Consider the following 22,047-nt stretch of genomic DNA (forward strand, 5'->3'; position numbering starts at 1 on the left):
CTTAAGATGAATGTTGAATTTGTGTATCTTTTTTTTTTCCTTCTGGAGAAAGAATAGTCAAAGGGGTTACAGAAAGGAGAAGAACTGCTGTGTCTGAACTCCAACTTTTGTAATCCCTGCTGCTTTTTCATTGATTTATTCAGCACTACATGTACACGCCACCCATGTGCAGCACTTCTTGGTGGGGGGTGGCAATGAAGGAGGGCACAGCAAGCAGGGATTTTGCTTGTTTGGAGTTTAGCCTCCTCAAGGGAGGTAAAGCTGCACCTGACTATATTCATTGTAAGGAGCTGTGAGTCTGAAGTATAAACACAGGTGATGGGAATGCCGAGGGAATTCAGGATAGCTTCATGACCCCAAAGGGGAGGGTGGAGGAGTAGTTTTGGGGTATTCCAGGCACAGAGAGGAATGACATCACTCCCTTCCCCCTTCATGTTTTATTTCAGAAGCCCCCTCTTCCCCAAGACTAAATGATTTTTTTTATTTTTGTAGGACAGGTTGCTTGGAAACGAGCTGTCAAAGGTGTTCGAGAAATGTGTGATGTATGTGACACCACTATCTTCAATCTACATTGGGTGTGTCCTCGGTGTGGGTTTGGAGTATGTGTGGATTGCTACCGGATGAAGAGGAAAAATTGCCAACAGGGTGAGATTGTCTTTCAGTCTCCTTACACAAATGAAGCCTTTTATTTGATTTGTGATTGATGTATTTCTGAAGTATTTAGGGTAAGAGTCCATGAAGAACAATTATTAATGATCAGTTATTTGCAGGTGCTACCTACAAGACTTTCTCTTGGCTAAGATGTGTGAAGAGTCAGATACATGAGCCAGAGAACCTAATGCCTACACAGATCATTCCTGGAAAAGGTATATCATGTGGTGTAATGATTTTCTTTCCCCCTTCTTTTGGTTAACTAATAGGAACTGGTAGTTTAGTTTTACTTTGTCTAATTACTTGCTAGCTTTAATTTATTTTGTACCATAAATTATCCAGAAAAGTATTAAATCTCCCAAAACTTTTTGATGAAGGTCTTATAATTAGCTTTGCAGAAGGAAAGAAAATGGTACAGTTAAGGGAAGGCTATTAGGATGAAAGAAGGGTGTGTAAGTACCATGCTGCTAATAAAAAGTAATTCTTTTGGAAATACCAGCTTCTCCTTTGTAATATTGAGGTCAAAATGCCTAATGTCCTTGTTTGTCTCTGCCCTTTTTTAGCCCTCTATGATGTTGGTGACATTGTGCATTCTGTAAGAGCAAAATGGGGGATAAAGGCAAATTGTCCCTGTTCAAACAGGCAATTCAGACTCTTTTCAAAGCCAGCTACTAAGGAAGACATAAAACAGGTATTATTGTTTATGCTAGATTCACCATCCTTGAGATTGTTGTCTGTTTTCAAGCTTAAGGATTTCTATAATGTATTTGAAAGAAACATGGGGAACAGCTGTCAATGGAAAGAGATAATTTATGTTTCAGAGGCCATTCTCACTTTTCATAGTACGTGTGTGGACCTCATCTATAGCCTCTTTAGTAGGTTTTTGAATTTTGTTCTTGAAAAAACGAAAACCAATTACAGTCTACCTAATAAGTTGTGGTCAGATTTGTATGTTTTTTTTTTTTTTTTTTTTTTTTTAAGCTTCTCATGTTTTTCAGAGTGTAAATTTTCAAGTAAACTTAAAATTTTTTTAAAAAAATCACTAAATCTATTTGACCTATAATGTGTATGAAGAGTTGATGGCAAATAATATTGAAATGAACCTTCATGTACCATCATAACATAAATTTTCAGTAGAGACAGTTTCTTAGTGCTCACGCAGCTCTTCCAGGTACATCCCTTTATCACTACTGTCCCCTTTATCTCCTTCACTCCAGCAGCCATTACCCCACACTGTTTAAAAATCATAAAATCTCATATATTTTCATAAAGCTGTGGTGTCAAAGGCAGCATGGGTAGAAGAGTTGTGATCTTTGAAGTCAAAACTGAGTTTTAATTCTTTTCTGCCACTCATTATTTGTATAATTTTGTCTCAAACGAATTGATTTATCCATGCTTCAGCTTTCTCATCAATAATAGAGGATAATAGTTCTGATAATTGGGCTTCACAGAAGTACATCACATGTAAAGGGGAGGGTGGAGACCACAGCAGCAATTTGACTATCCATTTTCCTTCTTAAGTATGTAGAAACTCAACCAGCTGAATTTTCAAGGTTGGGTTGTTTTTTTCCCCTCTCCCCCACCTCAAGTAGTTCTTTAAGTAACAGCAAAATAAGTGGTGTAGTCTTTCTAGTTTTTTTTTTTCTTCAGTTTATGTTTGATTTCAAGATCTGTTCATCACATTTAAAGCCTGCTATAAACTTCTAAATCAGAATAGCATTTTCTTTTCTCTGCAGTCTGCTTTTTTCAGAAATCACAGCCATACTTTAGCTAATCTGCCTCATTTATTCATTTAGCATCCGTATTTTTAGGGCCTGTTAGGATTCTAGGGTGAGATTCTAGGGTGAGTATCCAGAGAGGTGAGCACAAACTGGTCATTTTAAAGCAACATGGTAGTTGGAGTGATAGGGGCATGTATGAGCATGGGACGAGTGGTAAAGGGAGGAGAGTCTTGCTATATTTTAATTTTTGTTTTATGCTTTCACTAGTAATACCTAGGAGCTAAAAACCAATCTTTCCTACCTTATAGTTCTGCCCTATTACCAGATTACTGCAACTAGTTATGTGCAGGGCTATTAGGTGGTGTTGCTTTGGATATTGCTTTGGATAAACAGCTTACCAGTAAGCTGTTTAGGGGAAGAGGTAAGAAAAAGGAAATACCGATTTTCAGATTGTATAAAACTCTTTTTATACTCAACACAGACTCCCTTAGCTGGAGAAAAATCCACTCTTGGTGCCGGGCTCCAACAGAATCCCTCAGTGTTGGAACCAGTGGCTGCGGGTGGGGAAGCTGCCTCTAAGCCGGCCAGCAGCATAAAACCTACCTGTCCAGCCAGCACATCTCCTTTAAACTGGCTGGCAGACCTGACCAGCGGGAATGTCAACAAGGAAAACAAGGGTGAGTGTTTCCTACTTTCCTCTGGGTTCTGAGAACTTCAGTTCATGTGCAGCAGGACTTGGCAGTGAGAACAGAGTGGTTAGAAGTTGTATGGAATGAAAAGTAATGGTTCCCTAGTGGTCACTGTGTGAGACATGAGTTTTCAAAATGCAGTACCAGAGAGAACTTTCCCTGATGATAAAACTGTGGGTAAAGGTGAGGTTATGTTTGGCAGAAATGGAGGTGGGCTGAGTGATTTTTCACATTTCTGTGTATGTAGCTTCTATTTGGTCTAAATTGGAACATTGACTTTCACATTTATGTTGTCTCAGGATGCATGATGATAGATTAGAATTTAGGTGGTTCTGCTTTCTGGCTATTACAAGAAAGGAAAATTGCAGATCAGTTTCTTTCACACAAAGGTCCTAAAACAAAATTTTAGTGAATAGAATTCAGCACTATAAATAAACTATAAGGCATGATGAAGTAATGTTTCAGAAATGCAGGTGTAGTTTAACATTCAAAGTATAGGGGAAAAATCACTTTATGCGATGTAAATAAAATTGAATACCCATTATGATTTTTTTTTTAAAAGGCTCTTAAATATGAAAAAGAAGGGACTGTCTTTAATGAACTTTAACAGCTTTCCTCTGTTCAGGAATAAGGCAAGGATACCTGCTAACACTATTTTCTTCTTAATATTTATTTATATATGTATTTTTTTAATTTTTTTTTTAAGATTTATTTATTATTTATGCAAGCATTGGGTACAGTCAGAAGTGCGGGAGGGTGAGAGATTCACCAGAGCCAGAGCAGGGAGCAGAGCAGGCAGAAGGACCAAAGTACACTGCTGAGGGGAGCAGCGGGCGGCAGGAGAGGTCTGCGCGCCATGTGGGACCCTCCGGTGGCCGGGGAGCAGCCGGGGATTGAACCGGCGCCACAGAGGCCGCGGGCAGCTTCGCAACCCAGCGCTCAACCGCTGTGCCACTGGGGAGGCCCTCTTTCTTTATTTTTAACTGAAGTAACATTGGGGTATATCTATTTGGTATTACCAGCTCGTACTCTGCCACCACATACCATTATACCTCCCTTGGTCCCTGTTCTTTCTCCTCCCCTCTTGGTGTGTCAGTTTTGGAGTCAGCTGTGAAGGGTTAGTTTTTCAGCTTGTCTGTATCTGATTTGTAATTTAGTTGCTTTATATTCCACATATTTGTGACACCATCTGGCATTTATCTTTCTCCTTCTGGCTTTTTTCGCTTAGCATTATCCTCCCTTCAAGCTCTATCCATGTTGCTGCAAATGGCATGAGTGTATCTTTTTGGATTGCTGAGTAGTATTCCATTGTGTGTATATACCACATCTTAATTCACTCATCTGTTCTAGGGCATGTAGGTTGTTTCTTCAGTTTGGCAGTGAACATTAGAGTGCAAATTTCCTTTTGAATCAGTGTTTTTGATTTTTTTGGATAGATGTCTAGGAGTGGGATTACCGGTTGAATGGCAGATCCATATTTAAAGTGTTGAGACACCTTGCTGCTTTCCATAAGGGCTGGGCCAGTTTGCATTCCCACCAGCATTGTCACTGTTTGGTTAAATGTTGTACTGGAGGGCCTGACTACTGCAATGAGGCAAACAAAAAAATAAAGATGTTAGATTGGAAAGAAAATAGTATTTGTCTTCTAAAGTATTTTGGTTCCAGAGAACAAAAACCATATTCAAATGTAATTCTGTTAATAGAAGACTAGTAAAGGATTTGTCTTTCAGAATGCTTTTCCATTTATATGTTTTGTTTTGTTTTTAGAAAAACAACCAATGATGCCAATTTTAAAGAATGAAATCAAATGCCTTCCACCCCTACCGCCTTTGAGCAAATCCAGCACAGTTCTCCACACCTTTAACAGCACAATTTTGACACCTGTGAGCAACAACAATTCTGGTTTCCTCCGAAATCTCTTGAACTCTTCTACAGGAAAGGTATGCATTTATTTTATTGTTTGTGCTCTCTTGTAAAGATGAACATAGTCAGAATAAGAAGAGATGAGAGAAATTAAAGCAGAAAATAGGAGACTATGAATTCCGTGCTGTCCTTGGTGGGTATAGAGGTTTGTGACATTGGCAGTTGGGCTTCTTAGAGTTATAGTACTAGGCTGGACCATTATCTCCTGTTACACTTTTTCCTGTTCCCACTTCTATGAGTTACGATGTCAGGTGGGGAAAGGGCACTTAACTCTACATGGGGTCCTCGCCAGCACTCTCTAGATATGTACTACTTCTCTACTATTATAGGAATGAGTTTTCTGATGGTAAGCAGTTCCATATTTAAGAATTGTGTTCTTTTTCAATTTCAGACAGAAAGTGGACTCAAGAATACACCAAAAATCCTTGATGACATCTTTGCATCTTTGGTGCAAAATAAGACTTCCTCTGATTTACCTAGGAGGCCTCAAGGACTAACGATTAAGCCTAGCATTCTGGGCTTTGACACTCCTCACTACTGGCTATGTGATAATCGCTTGCTATGCCTGCAGGACCCCAACAACAAGAGCAACTGGAATGTGTTTAGGGAGTGCTGGAAACAAGGGCAGGTAATTGCCTCTCTTCCCCACCCCAATTCAGTTCCCCATTCTCAGTTCCTTGGGCAGACTTCATTTCCTATTTTTGTACTTTATTGTTTAGGGTGAATATAATTAGGGCAGAGTGTGACTGAGTTATTTTATTTTTTATTTTTCAGATTTATTTTTCATTTATACAATAGCTGGGGTACAGGCCAGAGGCGCAGGAGGGTGAGAGGATTCATCAGAGACAGAGCGGGGAACAAAACAGGCATATGGACCGAGAGCACTGCTGAGGGGAGCAGCAGGCGAGACAGGAGAGGTCTGCCGCGCCATGCCGCGCCATGTGGGTTTCTTCCTGGGTGGCCAGGAATTGAACCTGCGCTGCAGAGGCTGCAGACAGCTTCACAGCACTGCGCTCAACCCACTGCACCTTCGGGGGGGGGGGGGGGCTTGATTCTTACTTTTTACAGCATACATTCCTGAGCTGTCTTTTCCAATAAGAATTTGATTACTTCCTACCAGTGATCGCTGAAATTTTAATGAGAGCATTCTGAGCTCAGTGATTCTTTTATGATAAACCTCAGTAGAAGTAGGAGTATCACTGAGAGGCTGATGGGGTTTGGGGAATTAGACAAAATATGGTAGAAAGTCATAGGTTAAATGATTTCTGTAAATTTGAACTTCGTGCTGAAGGTAGTTTTAAATGGGCCAGAGCCATGTCGTGATATCTGGGAATTAGTGTGTGGTTTAAAGGGCAGCATTGTTTGAGTTTAAATTTTGGTTGATAACTTGGGAGATGCATACCTTTGTTGACCTGTCTCCTACTTTATTGTTTTGAGTTTTGTTTTCTGGATCTTTGGTTTTTTTTTCTGGGTGAAGTGGTGTATGAACTAAAGAGTAGTTTACTCTTCCAACAAAGCCAGGTTTTGGGGAATTGCCATATCAAAAAGTTGTATGTATTTAAGGTTTTTTCAACCCTGTGTACTTAAACTATTTGCTCATTTAGTGGTTTCAAAAAAGTGAATTCTGCCAGTGTTTCAGTCTTGCTGTTTCACATAAAGATGAGAATTCTGGCTTGTCTTAGATAACCAAAAGACTTGGCATCCTCTCAGGTCCATATTCCTCCCTGGCAGCAACAGGCTTGAGGCTAGTGGCAGTGAATGTTTTCTTTGAGGAGTATCTTGCCAGCCTTTGTCTACTTCACATGCCCTGCCTGGCCCTGGCTTGACTTTGGTATTTTTTGTGAGTGAGGAATCTGAGTGAGAAGGTGTCATCCTAGCAAGGGATATGTGTCCTAGGTGAGTGGTGAAAACAAGAAATTGCATGGGAGCTCAGGACTAAGCTGTCATTTTGGGATCTGAGTCTAAGAACCCAGTCACATAGAAACAAACCAACTGCTGTTTGAGGATGTGCTGAGGGTATGTGGACAAATATGGGGGAGTTCAAACTAAAGTCTCCATTCTCTTCTTTTAGCCAGTGATGGTGTCGGGAGTGCATCATAAATTGAACACTGAACTTTGGAAACCTGAATCCTTCCGGAAAGAGTTTGGAAACCAGGAAGTGGATCTCGTTAATTGTAGGACCAATGAAATCATCACAGGAGCCACAGTAGGAGACTTCTGGGATGGATTTGAAGATGTTCCAAGTATGTTTGAAAGACCTGTTAAGAGGGTTGAAGGATGTGAGGGGGGTGCGGGAGGCACAGGAATAGCAGGAGTCGGAGGCCTTTCAGTGGCAACAACTACATTTTCCATGATTTTGGAGATTAAAAATAGCATCTCATCTCTTCCCATTTCTTTCTTTTTTTTTTTTTTTTTTTTTAATAGAGGCATGTTTTTTTTTTTGTTTGTTTGTTTTTATTTATTTATTTGTTTTGTTTTGTTTATACGTGCACTGGGCACAGTCAGAAGCACGGGAGGGTGAGAGAATTCACCAGAGCCAGAGCAGGGAGCAGAGCAGGCAGAAGGACCGAGGCACACTGCTGAGGGGAGCAGCAGGCGGCAGGAGAGGTCTGCGCGCCATGTGGGATCCTCCTCCGGTGGCCGGGGAGCAGCCGGGGATCGAACCGGCGCCGCAGAGGCCGCGGGCAGCTTCGCAACCCAGCGCTCAACCGCTGCGCCACCAGGGAGGCCCTCTTCCCATTTCTTTTTACAAAGCTTATGCTTTTGAACTGTGGTAAATTCACTTTGTATTTACTGAGAAAGGAGCTTTGGTCATCTGTTCTTCAGGTAGTTTCATGTCCATCCTGTGACAGGAATGCCATGCTTCCACTTGTGCCCAGTGGACAAGTGCAGAACCAGTGCTTGCGACTTAAGGCTGGTAGTTTGTGTGTCTCATTTTCATAGATCTTTTTCTTTCTCTTTTTAAAAAAATTAATTATTGTTTAACAAGGTAAGTAGAGCTGAAGGTGCCAGGAAATATGAATTCATTTAACACAGAATTGCCCAGTCACTGTCTACTTCACTGGGGGGGCTGAAGGGAATTGTGGGAGTAAGAAGGGTCTGGTGTTTGGCCTTTTCAGTAAACTTTGCAACATCAAGTCCATATTGGCTCCTTTAGGTCCCATCAGCATAGCCACAGGTCACCGTGTCCCCCCAATCCCACTGGAGGGTTTCACATTTGATTCTTTAGACTCAGTAATTCTATTCACTCATTCATCATTCTCATTCTTTTTAGACATATTTTCATTTTTAAAATCTGCTTCCTTGTTATATTACCTGCACTTACAGATTATAGCCTATACTTGTAACAGATTGTGTAATAGACTTAAAGCTAACTCCTGTATAAGGTGTGATGGGGTTTTCCACAAGTTAATTCTAAAATGGAGTCTCACATAGATGATTATCTAGGGATCAACATCTGTGAAATGAGAACATAAGTGAAGGAGGTAAAAGGACTGGGAGAGAAATGGAGTCAGCTGTAATGCAGACTGAACAAAGCTTTAGCCAGTTTGACAGGGAGTAGCGGGTCCAGTATTTTCCCTTGTGTCATACTGCACTGAGTGGGAAATGGCAGGCCCTTATCCCCATACCTCCCTCAGTCTCTAGATACTGTGCTGGGAAGGCATGACCTAGTGTGGCAGCTCTTTGCAGCTGAGGCAAACCCTAAAGCTTTGTTTGGCAATGAGTTCCCCAAAAGGGGACTCTGGAGGCACAGCTCCAGTTAGGCTTGGGTTGAAATCCTGATTCAAATATACTTGTTGCATGTGTGAGCTTGGTAATTTAATTTGGAGACGCTCAGATGTCTTCATTGCCTATAGATGGTTATAGCAGCCCACAGTCAACCGCAGCCTGCCTTTTTCCATACTGACAATTCTGCTGTACTCAAGCCCAGGACACCACATGGAAGTGCTGCTGGTGTTCAGGCATACAGTGTAACCTTCATTTTCCTGTTTTTGTTGCTCCCTGGATGTACACCTGTTTAATCTTGGTTATGAGGTAGTGGTTGGTTGACTCCAAAACATACAAATGTTAGTCCTCGAGTACAAGTTCTGAAGTCAAATCCAGGTTCCAGCTCCAAGTTTGACACTAACACCTTGATGACCTTGGACATCTGTCAATTTCCTGATCTGAAAGTGGGAGTATTAACTAGTGCCTGCTCTCATTGGGGTGTTGGGCTTTAGTTTTAAGGATTAAATGGTTAAACCACTTAGCAGAGATTTGAACCAGCAAGAAATGAAATAACAGTTGTTATTCCTGTTAATCGTAATTATCAGTGTATGTTTTCTAATTAGAGCTCTCCTGGGTTCTTGATTCCTTGGCACTACCTGCAACAGTTAATAATTCTCTTAAAGGAAAATAATTTTGACTAAATTATGCATTATCCTGAAGATAGGGGGCAAGGGAAAGTGGACTGTTGGCTCCAGTTGTCCCTAGACAACATCATCAGCTGGTTTATCTATTTGAGTAAAACAAGTTATTTCTTTTTCATGTGATTGTTAGACTTGCATTGCTGTTAAATGTTTGGAGAACTGGTCCCTTCTCCCAGAATGCTCTATAGGAGATAATTATCAGAACACCCCTTTTGGGTAATGGGCAGAAGGGAGTGACTAAAATCTCCAAGAATGAGTAACAGTTTAATAAGCATCTGGAAAATTCAGCAGGACCCTAGTGTAAGTTAGTGGGCGATCTTAATTTTGCTGCTCCTTGAGCACCTTCTTGGTATGGATGGTTTTCTTGGCACATAAAATAAATTGGTTGGAAATTAGAGGTGGGGAGTATTAGAAAATATTTGTATGCTAAATGCATCAGGTTATGTAGATTTTTTAGAGATCAATAAATTTGCATTGTTAAGGCATTAAATGGTAATTTGCCATTCATTTTGATGTTTCTGCATTAGGAATATTAAGTTATTCTGGTTGCTTTTTAGACCGCTTGAAAAATGAAAAAGAACCAATGGTGTTGAAACTGAAGGACTGGCCGCCAGGTGAAGATTTTAGAGATATGATGCCTTCCAGGTATGATTACGTAGCAGTGGAGAAATTATTCTGTACTTGGTAGGATAAGTTCTATTTTGAGCTGGCAAGAAAAATTTTCAGGGAAATGTGCAAGATTCCACAGTTTTACTGGCACTGATTTCTCATTTCTAGTCTGTACTCTTTGGAGATGCTTTTTAAATCAGATGAAATTGTTACTGACTTTTAGTTCCATATTTCCACCAGCGAATTGGCTGACTTAGACTTGCAGGCACTGATCTGAAGACAGCGTTTGGATCAGACATGGCAGGCTTCAGTGTAATGTAGTGATATCATTGCATTAGACAACAGGAGAGCCAAATTGGTAGATAGATGGAGCGCAGACCTTGAAAAAGATCCACAGAGCTAATCCCTGGGCAACACTTTTTATCTAGAATTTATTGATCAATTCTTTCCTCTGAAATACTTTAGACCATTTTGATATATACGTGTGGTGTAGGAGAGTAAGACTTCCTTATTCATAATTACTGTAATTCTAATGTTGACTATTATTGTTAATGATAGCTTTCCATTTCTATGAGTACAGGTAAACCTGTTCCTTTCAGTGTAGAAGGAACAAACAAAATTAAATTCATAATGATGAATTAGAAGAGGAAGTTTATTTTGTAAATTCCTGGTTCTCGTTCTAGATTTGATGATCTGATGGCCAATATTCCTCTGCCTGAGTATACAAGGAGAGATGGCAAACTAAACTTGGCCTCTAGGCTGCCGAACTACTTTGTTAGGCCAGATCTGGGTCCCAAGATGTATAATGCTTACGGTAAGGAAATTGCTAACTTGAAAAATTATAAAGGAAATAAGGCAAGTAAGGTGTTTAGAAAATGTATTTTGGGAGAGAAACGGAAAATAGCCATAATCTTAATGTTTGTAGTAATAGGCCTCATTTTTGTTTATTTCCTTGCATTCCTTGGCTATGTGTATGTGTACCCCTTTTTATAGTTGGAGTTGTAGCAATTATGCAGTTCTTTATTCCTTTTTTCTACACATAACATTGTGAAGTCTATATGTTGCTTAGAACTCTGGCATGATAATTTTTTTTTAAGGATTTATTTATTTACACAAGAACTGGGGTATAGGCCAGATGCGTGGGAGGGTGAGAGGATTTACCAGAAACAGAGCGGGGATCAGAACAGGCAGACTGATGAAATACACTGCAGAGGGGAGCAGCAGGTAAGACAGGAGAGGTGTGCTGAGCCATGTGGGTTTCTCCCCAGCTGGCCGGGATCGAACCAGCGCTGCAGAGGCTGCAGACAGCATCACAGTGCAGCACTCAACCGCCTGCGCAACCAGAGAGGCCCATGACATGATAAATTCTAATGGGTTAATGTTGGCCATTTAGGTTAGTCTGCTAGCATTTCCAGCTATTCCACTTAAATGCGATGTTCTGTGTTGGAGGGTAGAAGTTAATTACTTAAGTTAGTATTGAAAAGCACCCTTTGAATTAGACTTTTGTTGTTTGGATATATGGTTCAGTAAACTGTCCAAAAAGAGGATTGCCTGGGATAGAGATTATTTTCTACATTAAAGACAAAACCATCTTTTCTCATTATTGCCGTGACCTTTATGTAGGTCTTGATTTTATCAAATTTGATTTAAGTTGGCCATTTTGGAGGAGTTACCTATTTTTATTGTTCAATGACATATCATTTGTTCAGGTCATTCAGTGGATTTGGTTTAATCTTTTATGCTATTTCTCTCTCTCTCTCTCTCTCTCTCACACACACACACACACACACACACACACACACACACACACACACACACACACACACGCAGTCTTTTCCAGTCCTTTTGGAAATTACTACTTGATTATATTCTTCTTTTCCATAACTACTTCCATTTCCTGAGGGTGGTAGCTCTCCTGAAGAAAGATGGACTTGTTCAGTATCTTAACCTTGTTCTCCAGAAACTTGGGGAGGGCAGGAACAAGGACTTGGACCTTAATCTTACAGTTCTGTTACTGTGGTGTCAGCCCAGGGACTGCTCAGAGTGGTGTCAGGGATCATTCTGCGAGGGGATTTTCTGTTGGGAAGCTCCCACAGTCTAGAGATGCCAATACAGTTCTGCCAGGGCATAGGGTGAGGAGAGGAATGGTTGTGGGAGAGCGCACATGGCAGGCAAAAGTCCCCTTGCCTGTTCCCTTTACTTCTCAGATCTCAGTTCAGAGACTTGGACCTGCTCTGGGTCTGCAGCATGTTTTCTAGCCAAGTTCCCTCCTTTTCTGCTTAAGTACGTGGTATACTGTCACATTTCCTTTCTTCAGGAAATCCTAAGGTTTTATACAGTAAAGGCGGTTTTCTGAATAGTTTTCGAAATAAATTGGTTTAAATAGCTTGGCTGTAAGTCTTTTCTCCTAGATACTAATAGATAGATGGCAGTGTTACTCTGTAAAAGCTTTACCTATCTCAATACTGTTGCTGTCCAGTGGAAGCAGCTGTGGGGGGAAAATAATGAAAACGTTTTCATTTTCAGACTCCTTTTATAAACATTAAGGAGTGGTCATTTTTCAAAGGTTAGGTGGTTGAGCTGTGACTCCCCAGTCAGACAGTAAAAGGGCTCTAAAGAGATCACGTGGTAAACCACCAGGACTTTAGGACAGTAGCCTGAACACTGACCTGCTTAGGGTCCAGAGGGCAGAGCTGATGGTAGGTCTGGGACTGAGGTCTCTGGATTTCTTGGCGAGAGCATGTCCCTTGTTCTGCCCTGACCGAGTGCTATCAGCCAGTGGCTCCTTCTGTAGCAGCTCATGTTTCTTTTTGTAAAAGTCCATTGTGGTGTGTTTTGGGATTTTCTACTAATTCTTTCATTGGGACCATCATGTTTTTATAATCTTGGTTCCATTTGAGTTCAGGCTTCCTCAGTTTGTAGACTCTTTTTCAATATGCAAGTCACCCAGAGCGGGGATTGGATGGACTGTGGTCAGTGGCTGGGTAGGTATTGTTTCTTTCCTCATTTTGCAGTTCTCTGTATTCAGCTGGGCACTGGCTAAACCAGCAGGCAGCCTCAGAGACCTGTTCATCTTGCTTTACTCTTCTCCCAGCTCTATCCCCTGCCTTCTGCCCTCTTTATTAACCACTGTCCTTAAGTTTGTATTTATCTTTCCCTGCAAATATAATTTTACCATACATATTTGTATTCCTACAGAATATTTTTTGTTTTCAGCCTGTTTTGAGCTTTATCGAAATAGATTCAGACTTCTGGATATTTATTCATCCCTGCTGTCATATATAACTGTTCATTCATTTTCCTCGTTATGTTAGTTTTTTCTTCAGTTTTACTTATGTATGGAAGTATTTTCTAAATGCATTCAAAACTAGTGTCTATTGCAGTGATTTCCCATAGACTCATCACTTAGTTACAGCTGTAAGTTTTTTGCCATTATTGTTTCATTGTCTCTTCCCTTTATATTTTTGTTTTACTATTTTGAAACAGATTTACAGAGTCTAGGATTTCAACCTAATATCTGATGTTTCTACTTACTCCTTTAGCTGGTATTTCACCAAATTGCAAAGGAAAGCACAACAGACTCTAAGACCACAGTCCCAGATTGAGTTTATGGAGCACATCCCCTCCTAAAACCACAGGCCTCAGCAAGCCAAAACCCCTTGGCTCCAAACAATTTAGCCATTTCAGGGGCTGCTGTCAGGCCAGAAGATGATCTCTCCTTGCCCACCACAAACCATACTGCTCCCCGTTCCAGAAGCAGAGTCCTTATGTCAGGATGGGCTGTCCAAAGTGACTGCAGAGCTTGCTGGGCTTGAGTGCTGAACAAGGGGGGCCCTCGCCGGTGCTGAGATTAGGAACCTCACTCCTTTTTATAGTTGAAGGAACCTGTTAGGCATTATTTCCTCCATTTCATGTGTGTGCGAGAGGGATTTGTGTTATACTTCCTTAAGTGGATCCTGGGCTTTCTGTCTTGTCCCAGAGCCCTCCCAGGCTGTGACAAACAAAGTATGAGTTCACCTGAATGAGCAAATAACCTTTTGGCAAATCCCTGCTTCAGTATTCCATTTTACTTTTCCTGAGCTTCTAGTTTCTGAATATTTCTTTCCTTGCCAGCACAAGAATTGTTTTAATAATTTCATCCAGAATTTTTAGTTGTTCTTAAGCAGCTTGAGGATCTGTCATGAACCTACCTTGCCTACCACTGGAGACAGAAATTCTAGTATTTGGAATGGTTTAAGTTTTACAATTAAATATTAGATTATTTTCTTTTGAAGTTGAAAGGATACAGTCATTTAATACTAAGTATTATTCACTTGCTTTTACTTGATTAGAGAGACAGCTTTTAACTTTTATGTCCAAGGCTCTCACAGGGAGTTGGAAAGACTACAGCAGACTCTGTTGTCTTCTGTAAACTTAAGACATTTCTGTTTGCAGGATTAATTACTCCTGAAGATCGGAAATATGGTACAACTAATCTGCACTTAGATGTCTCTGATGCAGCCAATGTCATGGTCTATGTGGGAATTCCCAAAGGACAGTGTGACCAAGAAGAAGGTAAAGTGCTGAGTATAGAAGTGGGACCTAACTCTCAACTAGACTGTTTTCTGATGTTTGCTTTCTCTCACTCCAGAAGTCCTGAAAACTATCCAAGATGGAGATTCAGATGAACTCACAATAAAGCGATTTATTGAAGGAAAAGAGAAGCCAGGAGCTCTCTGGCACATATATGCTGCTAAAGACACAGAGAAGATACGAGAATTCCTTAAGAAGGTATGTTCCTTGCCCCGTGACATATGAAGAAAAGCATGGAGAATAGCAATATTATGAATTGGTACATGTCAAGAACTAAGTAAAAGTTACTAGGGAGATACATACTCTCAAAAGTTAAATCCATGCCTGTTAGGTTGGGTAGGCTGACGCTGGTTGCATAGGAACAAGGATTTCTAAAGCATTAGGCTCATATTTCTGAAAAGAAGGGTCTTGTCTTTTTACTTACTTCTGTGTTCTGTTACTAGTACATTTGGAGCTTTTTGTGCTCTACCTTCAAATTAGCTTGTCACATTATCTCAGCATGTTTTTATTCCATCTAAATACTTTAAAACCTCCGGTAGTATTTCTTGATCCTTGATGGCTGTGTTCTGAGTGAGTTACTAAGGTCCCCTTTACTTCTGTCCACCCTCTCTTGGAAGTAGGTCAGGATCGTCTCAAGTCCTCTTTGTGGCCATTAGTTTGTAAAGGCCAATTAGAGAGGGATGCGGGGAGTTCAAAGATTGCAAGTTTTTTTGTAGTTGGCAGATAGTTGAGCCTGGGCTGTGTGTGGATGTTGTAGGCTGCTGGAAAGACGGGTGTATCCAGTTTGTAACCTGTTCATCACTGATGTTGCTAGTTGCAGTACCAGGTGCTGTGGTTGATATTCTGTAGTTTGTGAGAAATGCACACCCTCAATCTTTTGCCTGCTACTAAGTAGGTCATTTTAACCAGGATTTGTTTGAATCAGGATGTTTCAGGCGAAGGATCATTTGTGTTTCTGGACCATTTGACTCTTTCAAAAAGTCTGCCAGTCACCACACTGTTCTTTGGTAGTGTTCCCTGGAGTCTGTAGTACCAGATGCTGGATCTAGAACAAACACGCTTAATCTCTTGCTGTCTTTGGGATTGTTTTGAATGCGGGTTTTTAATGACTGTAGTATAGTAGTTTTTCTAAGGAGCTTGAGCCTACTTACATTACAAATCTAGACCAAGATATTGTTCAAACATAGTATTTACAAAAATAAGCAGACTGCCAGTCATGGTTTATATAGTAAATGACAAAGGAAAGCCATATTTGTCACCTTTTGGTTTATTCATTTTAATGTCTTTGAATAGTACTTGTCTCTTTCTATCAACAGGGGCCCTTATGTTTAATAAGGCCTGACATTTATTGATTGCCCACACTCTTCAGCGGGAACAGTGCCCTTATTGGGCCTCAGCATATGTTGCTTAGTTTCATAATATTTTGAATATTCTAGGTATCAGAAGAACAAGGTCAAGAAAACCCAGCAGACCATGATCCCATTCACGATCAGAGCTGGTATTTAGACCGATCACTAAGAAAGCGCCTTCATCAAGAGTATGGAGTTCAAGGCTGGGCTATTGTTCAATTTCTTGGGGATGTGGTATTTATCCCAGCAGGAGCACCACATCAGGTAAGAATATAACTTCATTCTTTATTCTTTTATACCACAAACTATTGTGTGTATTACTGATGTGGCTTGGTGTTTTCTAGGTTCATAACTTATATAGCTGTATCAAAGTGGCTGAAGATTTTGTTTCTCCAGAGCATGTTAAACACTGCTTCTGGCTTACTCAGGAATTCCGTTATCTGTCACAGACACATACCAATCATGAAGATAAATTACAGGTAAAAATGGCATTGATCTGGCATTCTCTGATGGCCTACTCTTTCATGGCCCATTTCTGACCTTATAACTGAGCTTGGCCATACTGTGTATTTGTCTAGTTAAGGCAGAAGAGGAAAATAGAGAGGAAATCTCACCTTGGTTTGTTACTGTTTATATGGGGCTATGCCTGAAGAGGAAGGTTTTAGTATTGATTTCTGTCCTGGCTCAGCTGCGAGACTGGGGTTTTGAACAAACACCTTGAGTGCTGCTGCTCTCAGCCTTGGGTGAAGCACAGTAGCACCTGGGGATCAAAAGAGTGTCTGAGAGGGTGAGATTTTTAGAGGTTTTCCACTGTGGCTTATGTGATACATAATTTCATATTTGGAAAACTAGGAGATTGTAAACTCTGAAAAATGAAACTACCCTGGGACTTCCCTTTTGTTGCACTCACTGAAAGGTAGAATAATGTGGCATCAAAGCCTGTGGAAGGGGAAAATTAACTTTTAAGTCTTCAGAGGATACACTATTAAAATGTATATGAAACACTGGCTTAAAGGAGTTCAGTGGCCATTCAGATACAGGCATACCTTAATTTATTGTACTTCCCAGTGTGCTTTTTATACCAGTAGAGAAATCTTTCTCAAGGTTCTGATGATGGCTAGCTTTTTTTTAGCAATAAAGTATTTTTAAATTAATGTACGTACATTGTTATTTTAAGAATGCAATTGCACATGAATAGACTACAGTAATAGTGTAATAGTGTAAACAGAACTTTTATATATATACACTGGGAAACCAAAATACTCCTGTGACTTGCTTTATGGCAATATTCACTTTATTGTAGTGTTCTGGAACCCCCAAATATGAGGTGTCCCTATATTAACATTTCACTGAATATTGCTTGCAATTCTGAGGCAATGGTAGTAAAATTGATGGAAAAGTTGATTCTTAGTGACAGTTTTTAAGTTTAATTCATTAGACTTTCTGCTATTCTTTTAGGTGAAGAATGTTATCTACCATGCAGTGAAAGATGCCGTCGCTATGCTGAAAGCCAGTGAATCCAGTTTTGTCAAACCCTGAGGGTCCCAGGGACACCTTAACCCTGCACATTGGACGTGAATTACTGGCAGCTGTTCAAACTCTTCAGGCAGGATTCCTGTGGACTTTGAGATTCATGTTACCTCATCTTCTTTTTTAAATTGTACCCAGCTGGTGAGGGTACTCTGTCTATGTATATTTCTAGTGTTTACAGACACTAAATGTGTATATGTAGTAACTATTTACAGAACATGCATCCTTAAACTGTGACTTCTCACCTAGTGCAGAACTTCTACCAAGCTGTAAAAACAAAACCTCTTATCAGCTCTGGAACAATACTTGCAGTTATTCCCCAGCTGTTTAAACAGCGTAGTCAAAATGGGTTTTTTATAACTATTAGGAATCACTGCACAGTTTATTTGGGTTGTATTTTGTTTTGTGTCTGAGTACCCTCTCTCTGATCCCTTAGGATTCAGAAGAGCAATGGAGGAAATGACAGCTAATGATGCAGTTCTTACTGCATTGCATTAGAACTGACATTATATAGCAGAAATTAACTACTGTACAATTCTTGGGGTTAACCATCTTTAGCTAAATGGAGTTTTAACTTAAGTGAAGCTTTGCTAATTTTAAGTGTTAAGCATTTTGCATTAAAGTATTCATATAATAATTTTGACTCAGCTTATTGGCCTTCTCCTCTGGTTGTGGATTCTGCATACCCACCATTATATGTTAGTGGAGTATGAGATTGCCCCAGAAAATAATCTTAAAAGGAAAAACAGATACTATAATGATTTCTGAATGATTACTGCAGTGCTAACATGGAAATAAGTGTCTCCCCATCCAGGTGGAAACCCTGCCACACTTTTAAAAAAAAAAAAAAAAAAAAAAACCCCCACCAATTAACTAAATTTAGAAGTGAAAATTAAACAAAACTCAAATGGTGACTGGTTAAATGCTTCTAAGAAAAAAAAGGTAATAGATCAAAATATGCTGTTTTCTTCTGGTTCTTTATAATTTGAAACTGTAAAAAGGAAAACGAAACTGTTGGAAGTTTGAGTTTATAAAGAAGCTGCCTTTCTAATATAGCTTAGAGTCTCCTAGTCAAAGGTACCTGTATAGTAAAAGGAGTTAAACTGAAATAAATCAAGTAGTATAGATGCCCAGAGCTTGGGGTTTTTATGGTAGGAGGACAAAGATCACTGGCTAATGCCAGCCCACTTCATGTCAAAACCTGCAATGCATGAGCTTTCAAAAACATTACCAGAAAAGAATAAATAGAAATATCTGCCTATGTCAGTAGGAGTGGCACTGTTTCTCAGAAATGTCCCAAAGCCAAAAGACTAGGAAAACTCTTTAGAGGAAACCACCATTATGATAGGCCTCCAACCTGCTAAAGATGGAGCTTCCAGATGATCCAGCAATTCCACTCTTAGGTATTTACCCAAACGACACAGAATCATTAATTCAAAAGGGCACCTGCACCCCTATGTTTATAGCACTGTTTACAATAGCTACGCTATGCAAACAACCCAAATGCCCAAAAATCGATGACTGGATCAAGTGTTGGTACATATGCACAATGGAATATTACTCAGCAATCGAAAAAGATAAGCTCATGCCATTTGTAGCAACATGGATGGAGCTGGAAGGGATCATGCTCAGTGAAATAAGCCAGAAAGAAAAAGGAAAATACCGGATGGTCTCACTCATAGCAGGAATTTAGAAAACCTAAATAAGGGACCAGGAAAAAGACTAATTATAATAAAGTAAAAATCAAAATCAACAAGCAACTATAAACCAGAAACACACTATGGAGGGGAGGGGAAGGGATTAGGGTCAAAATAAGGGGGGGTGGTGGGAATTATATGGGTAATTTATCCAAGATGAAAATGCATACATTGTGCAAAAATAAAAGATGTAAAAAAATATACAATTAAAAAATATATATATAATAAAAGGTCTCAAAGCAGTCTCACAGATACTTCCAATTCCAAGGTCTGTTATAATCAAGTACATTATAAACAACAAAAAAGCAAAGGCCAGCACCACCTACCATTTTAAACCTGCAAAGTTCTCAGATTCTGGATTAATCAATACTTACTTTAGATTCACTTCTGTGGTTTAGATTTTTATTTCTGAAATGGTTCAGTGACTATAAGATGGTATTCTGGCAGCTCAGAAGAAAACTGTCTTAGAAAGTAAATTTTGAAATAGCATATAAAAGACTTGGAAAGTTGAAACCTGTTTTATATTGGTTTTAACCAAGTATCACTGTCCATCAGCCCATCTACCCTGATAAAAGTTTTAATTTTCATTTCTGTAAATAAGCTAGTTTGATAAATGGAATCATAAAAGTACCATCGGTATGTCAACTTTTCTGACTTGATTTAGATTCACGTCAATCCCAATCAATCCCAGCTCGTTATTTTGTGTATATTAACAAGTGAATTCTGTAGCTTATGTGGAGAGGCAAAAAACTCAGAACAGCCAATACAATATGAAAAAACGTATCTGCAGGACTGACACCTTCCTGACTTTTAAGACAGTGCTGGAATAACAATATCCATATGCAAAAATATGAACCTAGACATAAACCTTACAGCTTTTACAGGAAATAAGATTGTTGGCACATCTAAATGTAAAACACAAAACTGTAATGCTCCTAAAGATAACAGGAATTCTAGGTAACTTTAGGTATGGTAATGACCTTTTTAAAAAAGATTTATTTATGCATATAAGAACTGGGGTACTGGCCAGAGATGCAGGGGTGAGAGGATTTACCAGAGACAGAGTGGGGAGCAGAACAGGCAGATCTACTGAAATGCACTGCTGAGGGGAGCAGTGGGCACAACAGGAGAGCTCTGCTGTGCCGTGTGAGTCAGTTCCCAGGCTGGGGATCGAACTCATGTTGCAGTGGCTGGCGATAGCTTGATAGTGCTGTGTCTTTAACCCCTGCACCACCAGGGAGGCCTGGTGATGGCTTTTTAAAGCCAGCAGTAAAGGCATGATCACGAAAGAATTAATTGGCTAGTTAGACACCAAAATTGGAAATTGCTCTGTGAAACATTGTGAAGAGAATGAGAAGACAAGACAGATTGGGAGGAAATTGGTTGTAAAAAACATCTGATACAAGACTTACACAAAGAACTCTTAGAACTCAGTAAGAAAATGAACTACTCAAAGAAAATGGCAAAAGACCCAAAGAGACACCTACCTGATCAGGAAGAAATACAATGGCAAAAAAGTTCATGAACGATGTTCTACATTGTAATAGGGAATTGCAAATTACAACAATGAGACCAGCACTATACACATCAGAATGGTCAAAATTCAAAACAACAGCAAATACCAGTGAGAACGTGGCGCAACAGAAGCACTCACACCTAGTGGAAATGTAAAGTACAGCCAGTTGGAAGGCAGTTTGGCAGTTTCTTACAAAACTAGACAGAATTTACTCTAGGCTCTTATGTCTCATATGCCAGGCTACAGCGCCTCTTATCAAGGACAAATATAAACCATTCTGGGGCAGCAAACATCTTGAGAGTTCAGTGCACGTTCTAGAGTGAGACCAAGTGTTAAAGCAGGAATTTATTAAGGTCCATGTATATAGTCTTTTACAGGCAAATGTATAGTCCTCAACAGTCAATCAACTATTCACAGAAGTGCTTCTTAAGATTTCCTTGCCTTCCCCCCAAAATACTTAATACTCCTGAAAATGATGCATTTATTACATCACCACTCAGATCCTGTTGACATCCCAAAACCTCCGCGGAGACTGAAGAGAGATTAGCAGAGAATCTCCAGAATGTAATGCCTCACCACAGAGCTGTAGTGCGAGAGATACACAAGACGGCGGCTGCCTCAGCGGAGTGCGCGAGCCGGCGGGCGGCCGTGAGGAGAGCCTGAGCCGGGCAGCCCCTAGCTGCGGAGCGTGGCGAGCCGGGACTGCATGGCTTCCAGAGCCTCTTCCTCCTCCTCATCTTCTGAGGCGGCCATTGCTCCTGAAGGTTCGGGCTCTGGAAGGGCGTCTGTGACTTTACTAGGTGCTTTGCCCAAGGCCCCTTAAAAGAAACAGCAATGATAAGCAAACTATTGGTTTAAGACGTGATTCTTCATCTTCCCTACCTTTTCTGCAAGAATTAGTCTAAGGTTTCTGAATAAGTATTTTAGTGCTAAAACTCTTAAGTTCCTATATACTATTGAATACTTGATTTTTGAAGATTTTGTGAAGATGTTAAATCTTTGAAATAAAACTAAATTGTTTCTAAGTATTTACAAAAATGTCTTTCTGAACTAGTCTTTCTCCCAACAATTTATTACAAAAATGAAATCTCATCAATTATTTTTAACATAAAACCCAGAAAATCCAGAAATAAAATCTAAAACCTCAAGATACCTCAAAGATAACTTTTTATTTTTCCCTCTTTCAGACTTTTCCTAAAGACAGGCTTTTTTTGCAAAAAAAAGTGTATTTCAGTAACAAGACTCTCCTTATTGTAAGCCCCTTTCCATGTTAATGAATATATATGTTAATGACTACATATCATCGATCCCAACTATAGTCTATTAAAACATAATCAATGTTCTATTGCTCATTTCACACTTTTCAATATTATAAATAATG

The 22,047-nt window shown here is 39.8% G+C and overlaps 2 protein-coding genes across 6 annotated transcripts in view; one reads left to right on the forward strand and one right to left on the reverse strand.

Moving 5' to 3' along the window:
- The window catches only part of KDM3A (lysine demethylase 3A), a 49,967-nt gene extending 31,877 nt beyond the window's left edge, over nucleotides 1-18,090 (forward strand). For all 3 annotated transcript variants that reach the window (XM_037527776.2, XM_037527777.2, XM_037527778.2), the window contains exons 13-26: nucleotides 493-645; nucleotides 771-866; nucleotides 1,215-1,342; nucleotides 2,854-3,049; nucleotides 4,829-5,001; nucleotides 5,376-5,612; nucleotides 7,056-7,227; nucleotides 9,951-10,038; nucleotides 10,686-10,816; nucleotides 14,437-14,556; nucleotides 14,633-14,772; nucleotides 16,011-16,187; nucleotides 16,268-16,402; nucleotides 17,382-18,090. In XM_037527776.2, the coding sequence (XP_037383673.1) occupies nucleotides 493-645; nucleotides 771-866; nucleotides 1,215-1,342; nucleotides 2,854-3,049; nucleotides 4,829-5,001; nucleotides 5,376-5,612; nucleotides 7,056-7,227; nucleotides 9,951-10,038; nucleotides 10,686-10,816; nucleotides 14,437-14,556; nucleotides 14,633-14,772; nucleotides 16,011-16,187; nucleotides 16,268-16,402; nucleotides 17,382-17,462 (2,027 nt within the window). In that variant the 3' untranslated portion in view covers nucleotides 17,463-18,090. The remainder of the gene's footprint in view (nucleotides 1-492; nucleotides 646-770; nucleotides 867-1,214; nucleotides 1,343-2,853; nucleotides 3,050-4,828; nucleotides 5,002-5,375; nucleotides 5,613-7,055; nucleotides 7,228-9,950; nucleotides 10,039-10,685; nucleotides 10,817-14,436; nucleotides 14,557-14,632; nucleotides 14,773-16,010; nucleotides 16,188-16,267; nucleotides 16,403-17,381) is intronic.
- Nucleotides 13,550-22,047, reverse strand: part of LOC119259147 (E3 ubiquitin-protein ligase RNF103) — a 72,807-nt gene continuing 64,309 nt past the window's right edge. The window contains exon 6 of one of the 3 annotated variants that reach the window (XM_054701813.1): nucleotides 13,550-21,484. In XM_054701813.1, coding sequence (XP_054557788.1) covers nucleotides 21,342-21,484 — 143 coding nt within the window. In that variant the 3' untranslated portion in view covers nucleotides 13,550-21,341. The remainder of the gene's footprint in view (nucleotides 21,485-22,047) is intronic. The other 2 variants (XM_037527783.2, XM_037527780.2) reach the window with 2 other exon arrangements.

Source organism: Talpa occidentalis, unplaced genomic scaffold, assembly GCF_014898055.3.
Source record: "Talpa occidentalis isolate TD23 unplaced genomic scaffold, MPIMG_talOcc4v2.1 talOcc4.5, whole genome shotgun sequence".
Taxonomy (NCBI): Eukaryota; Metazoa; Chordata; class Mammalia; order Eulipotyphla; family Talpidae; genus Talpa; species Talpa occidentalis.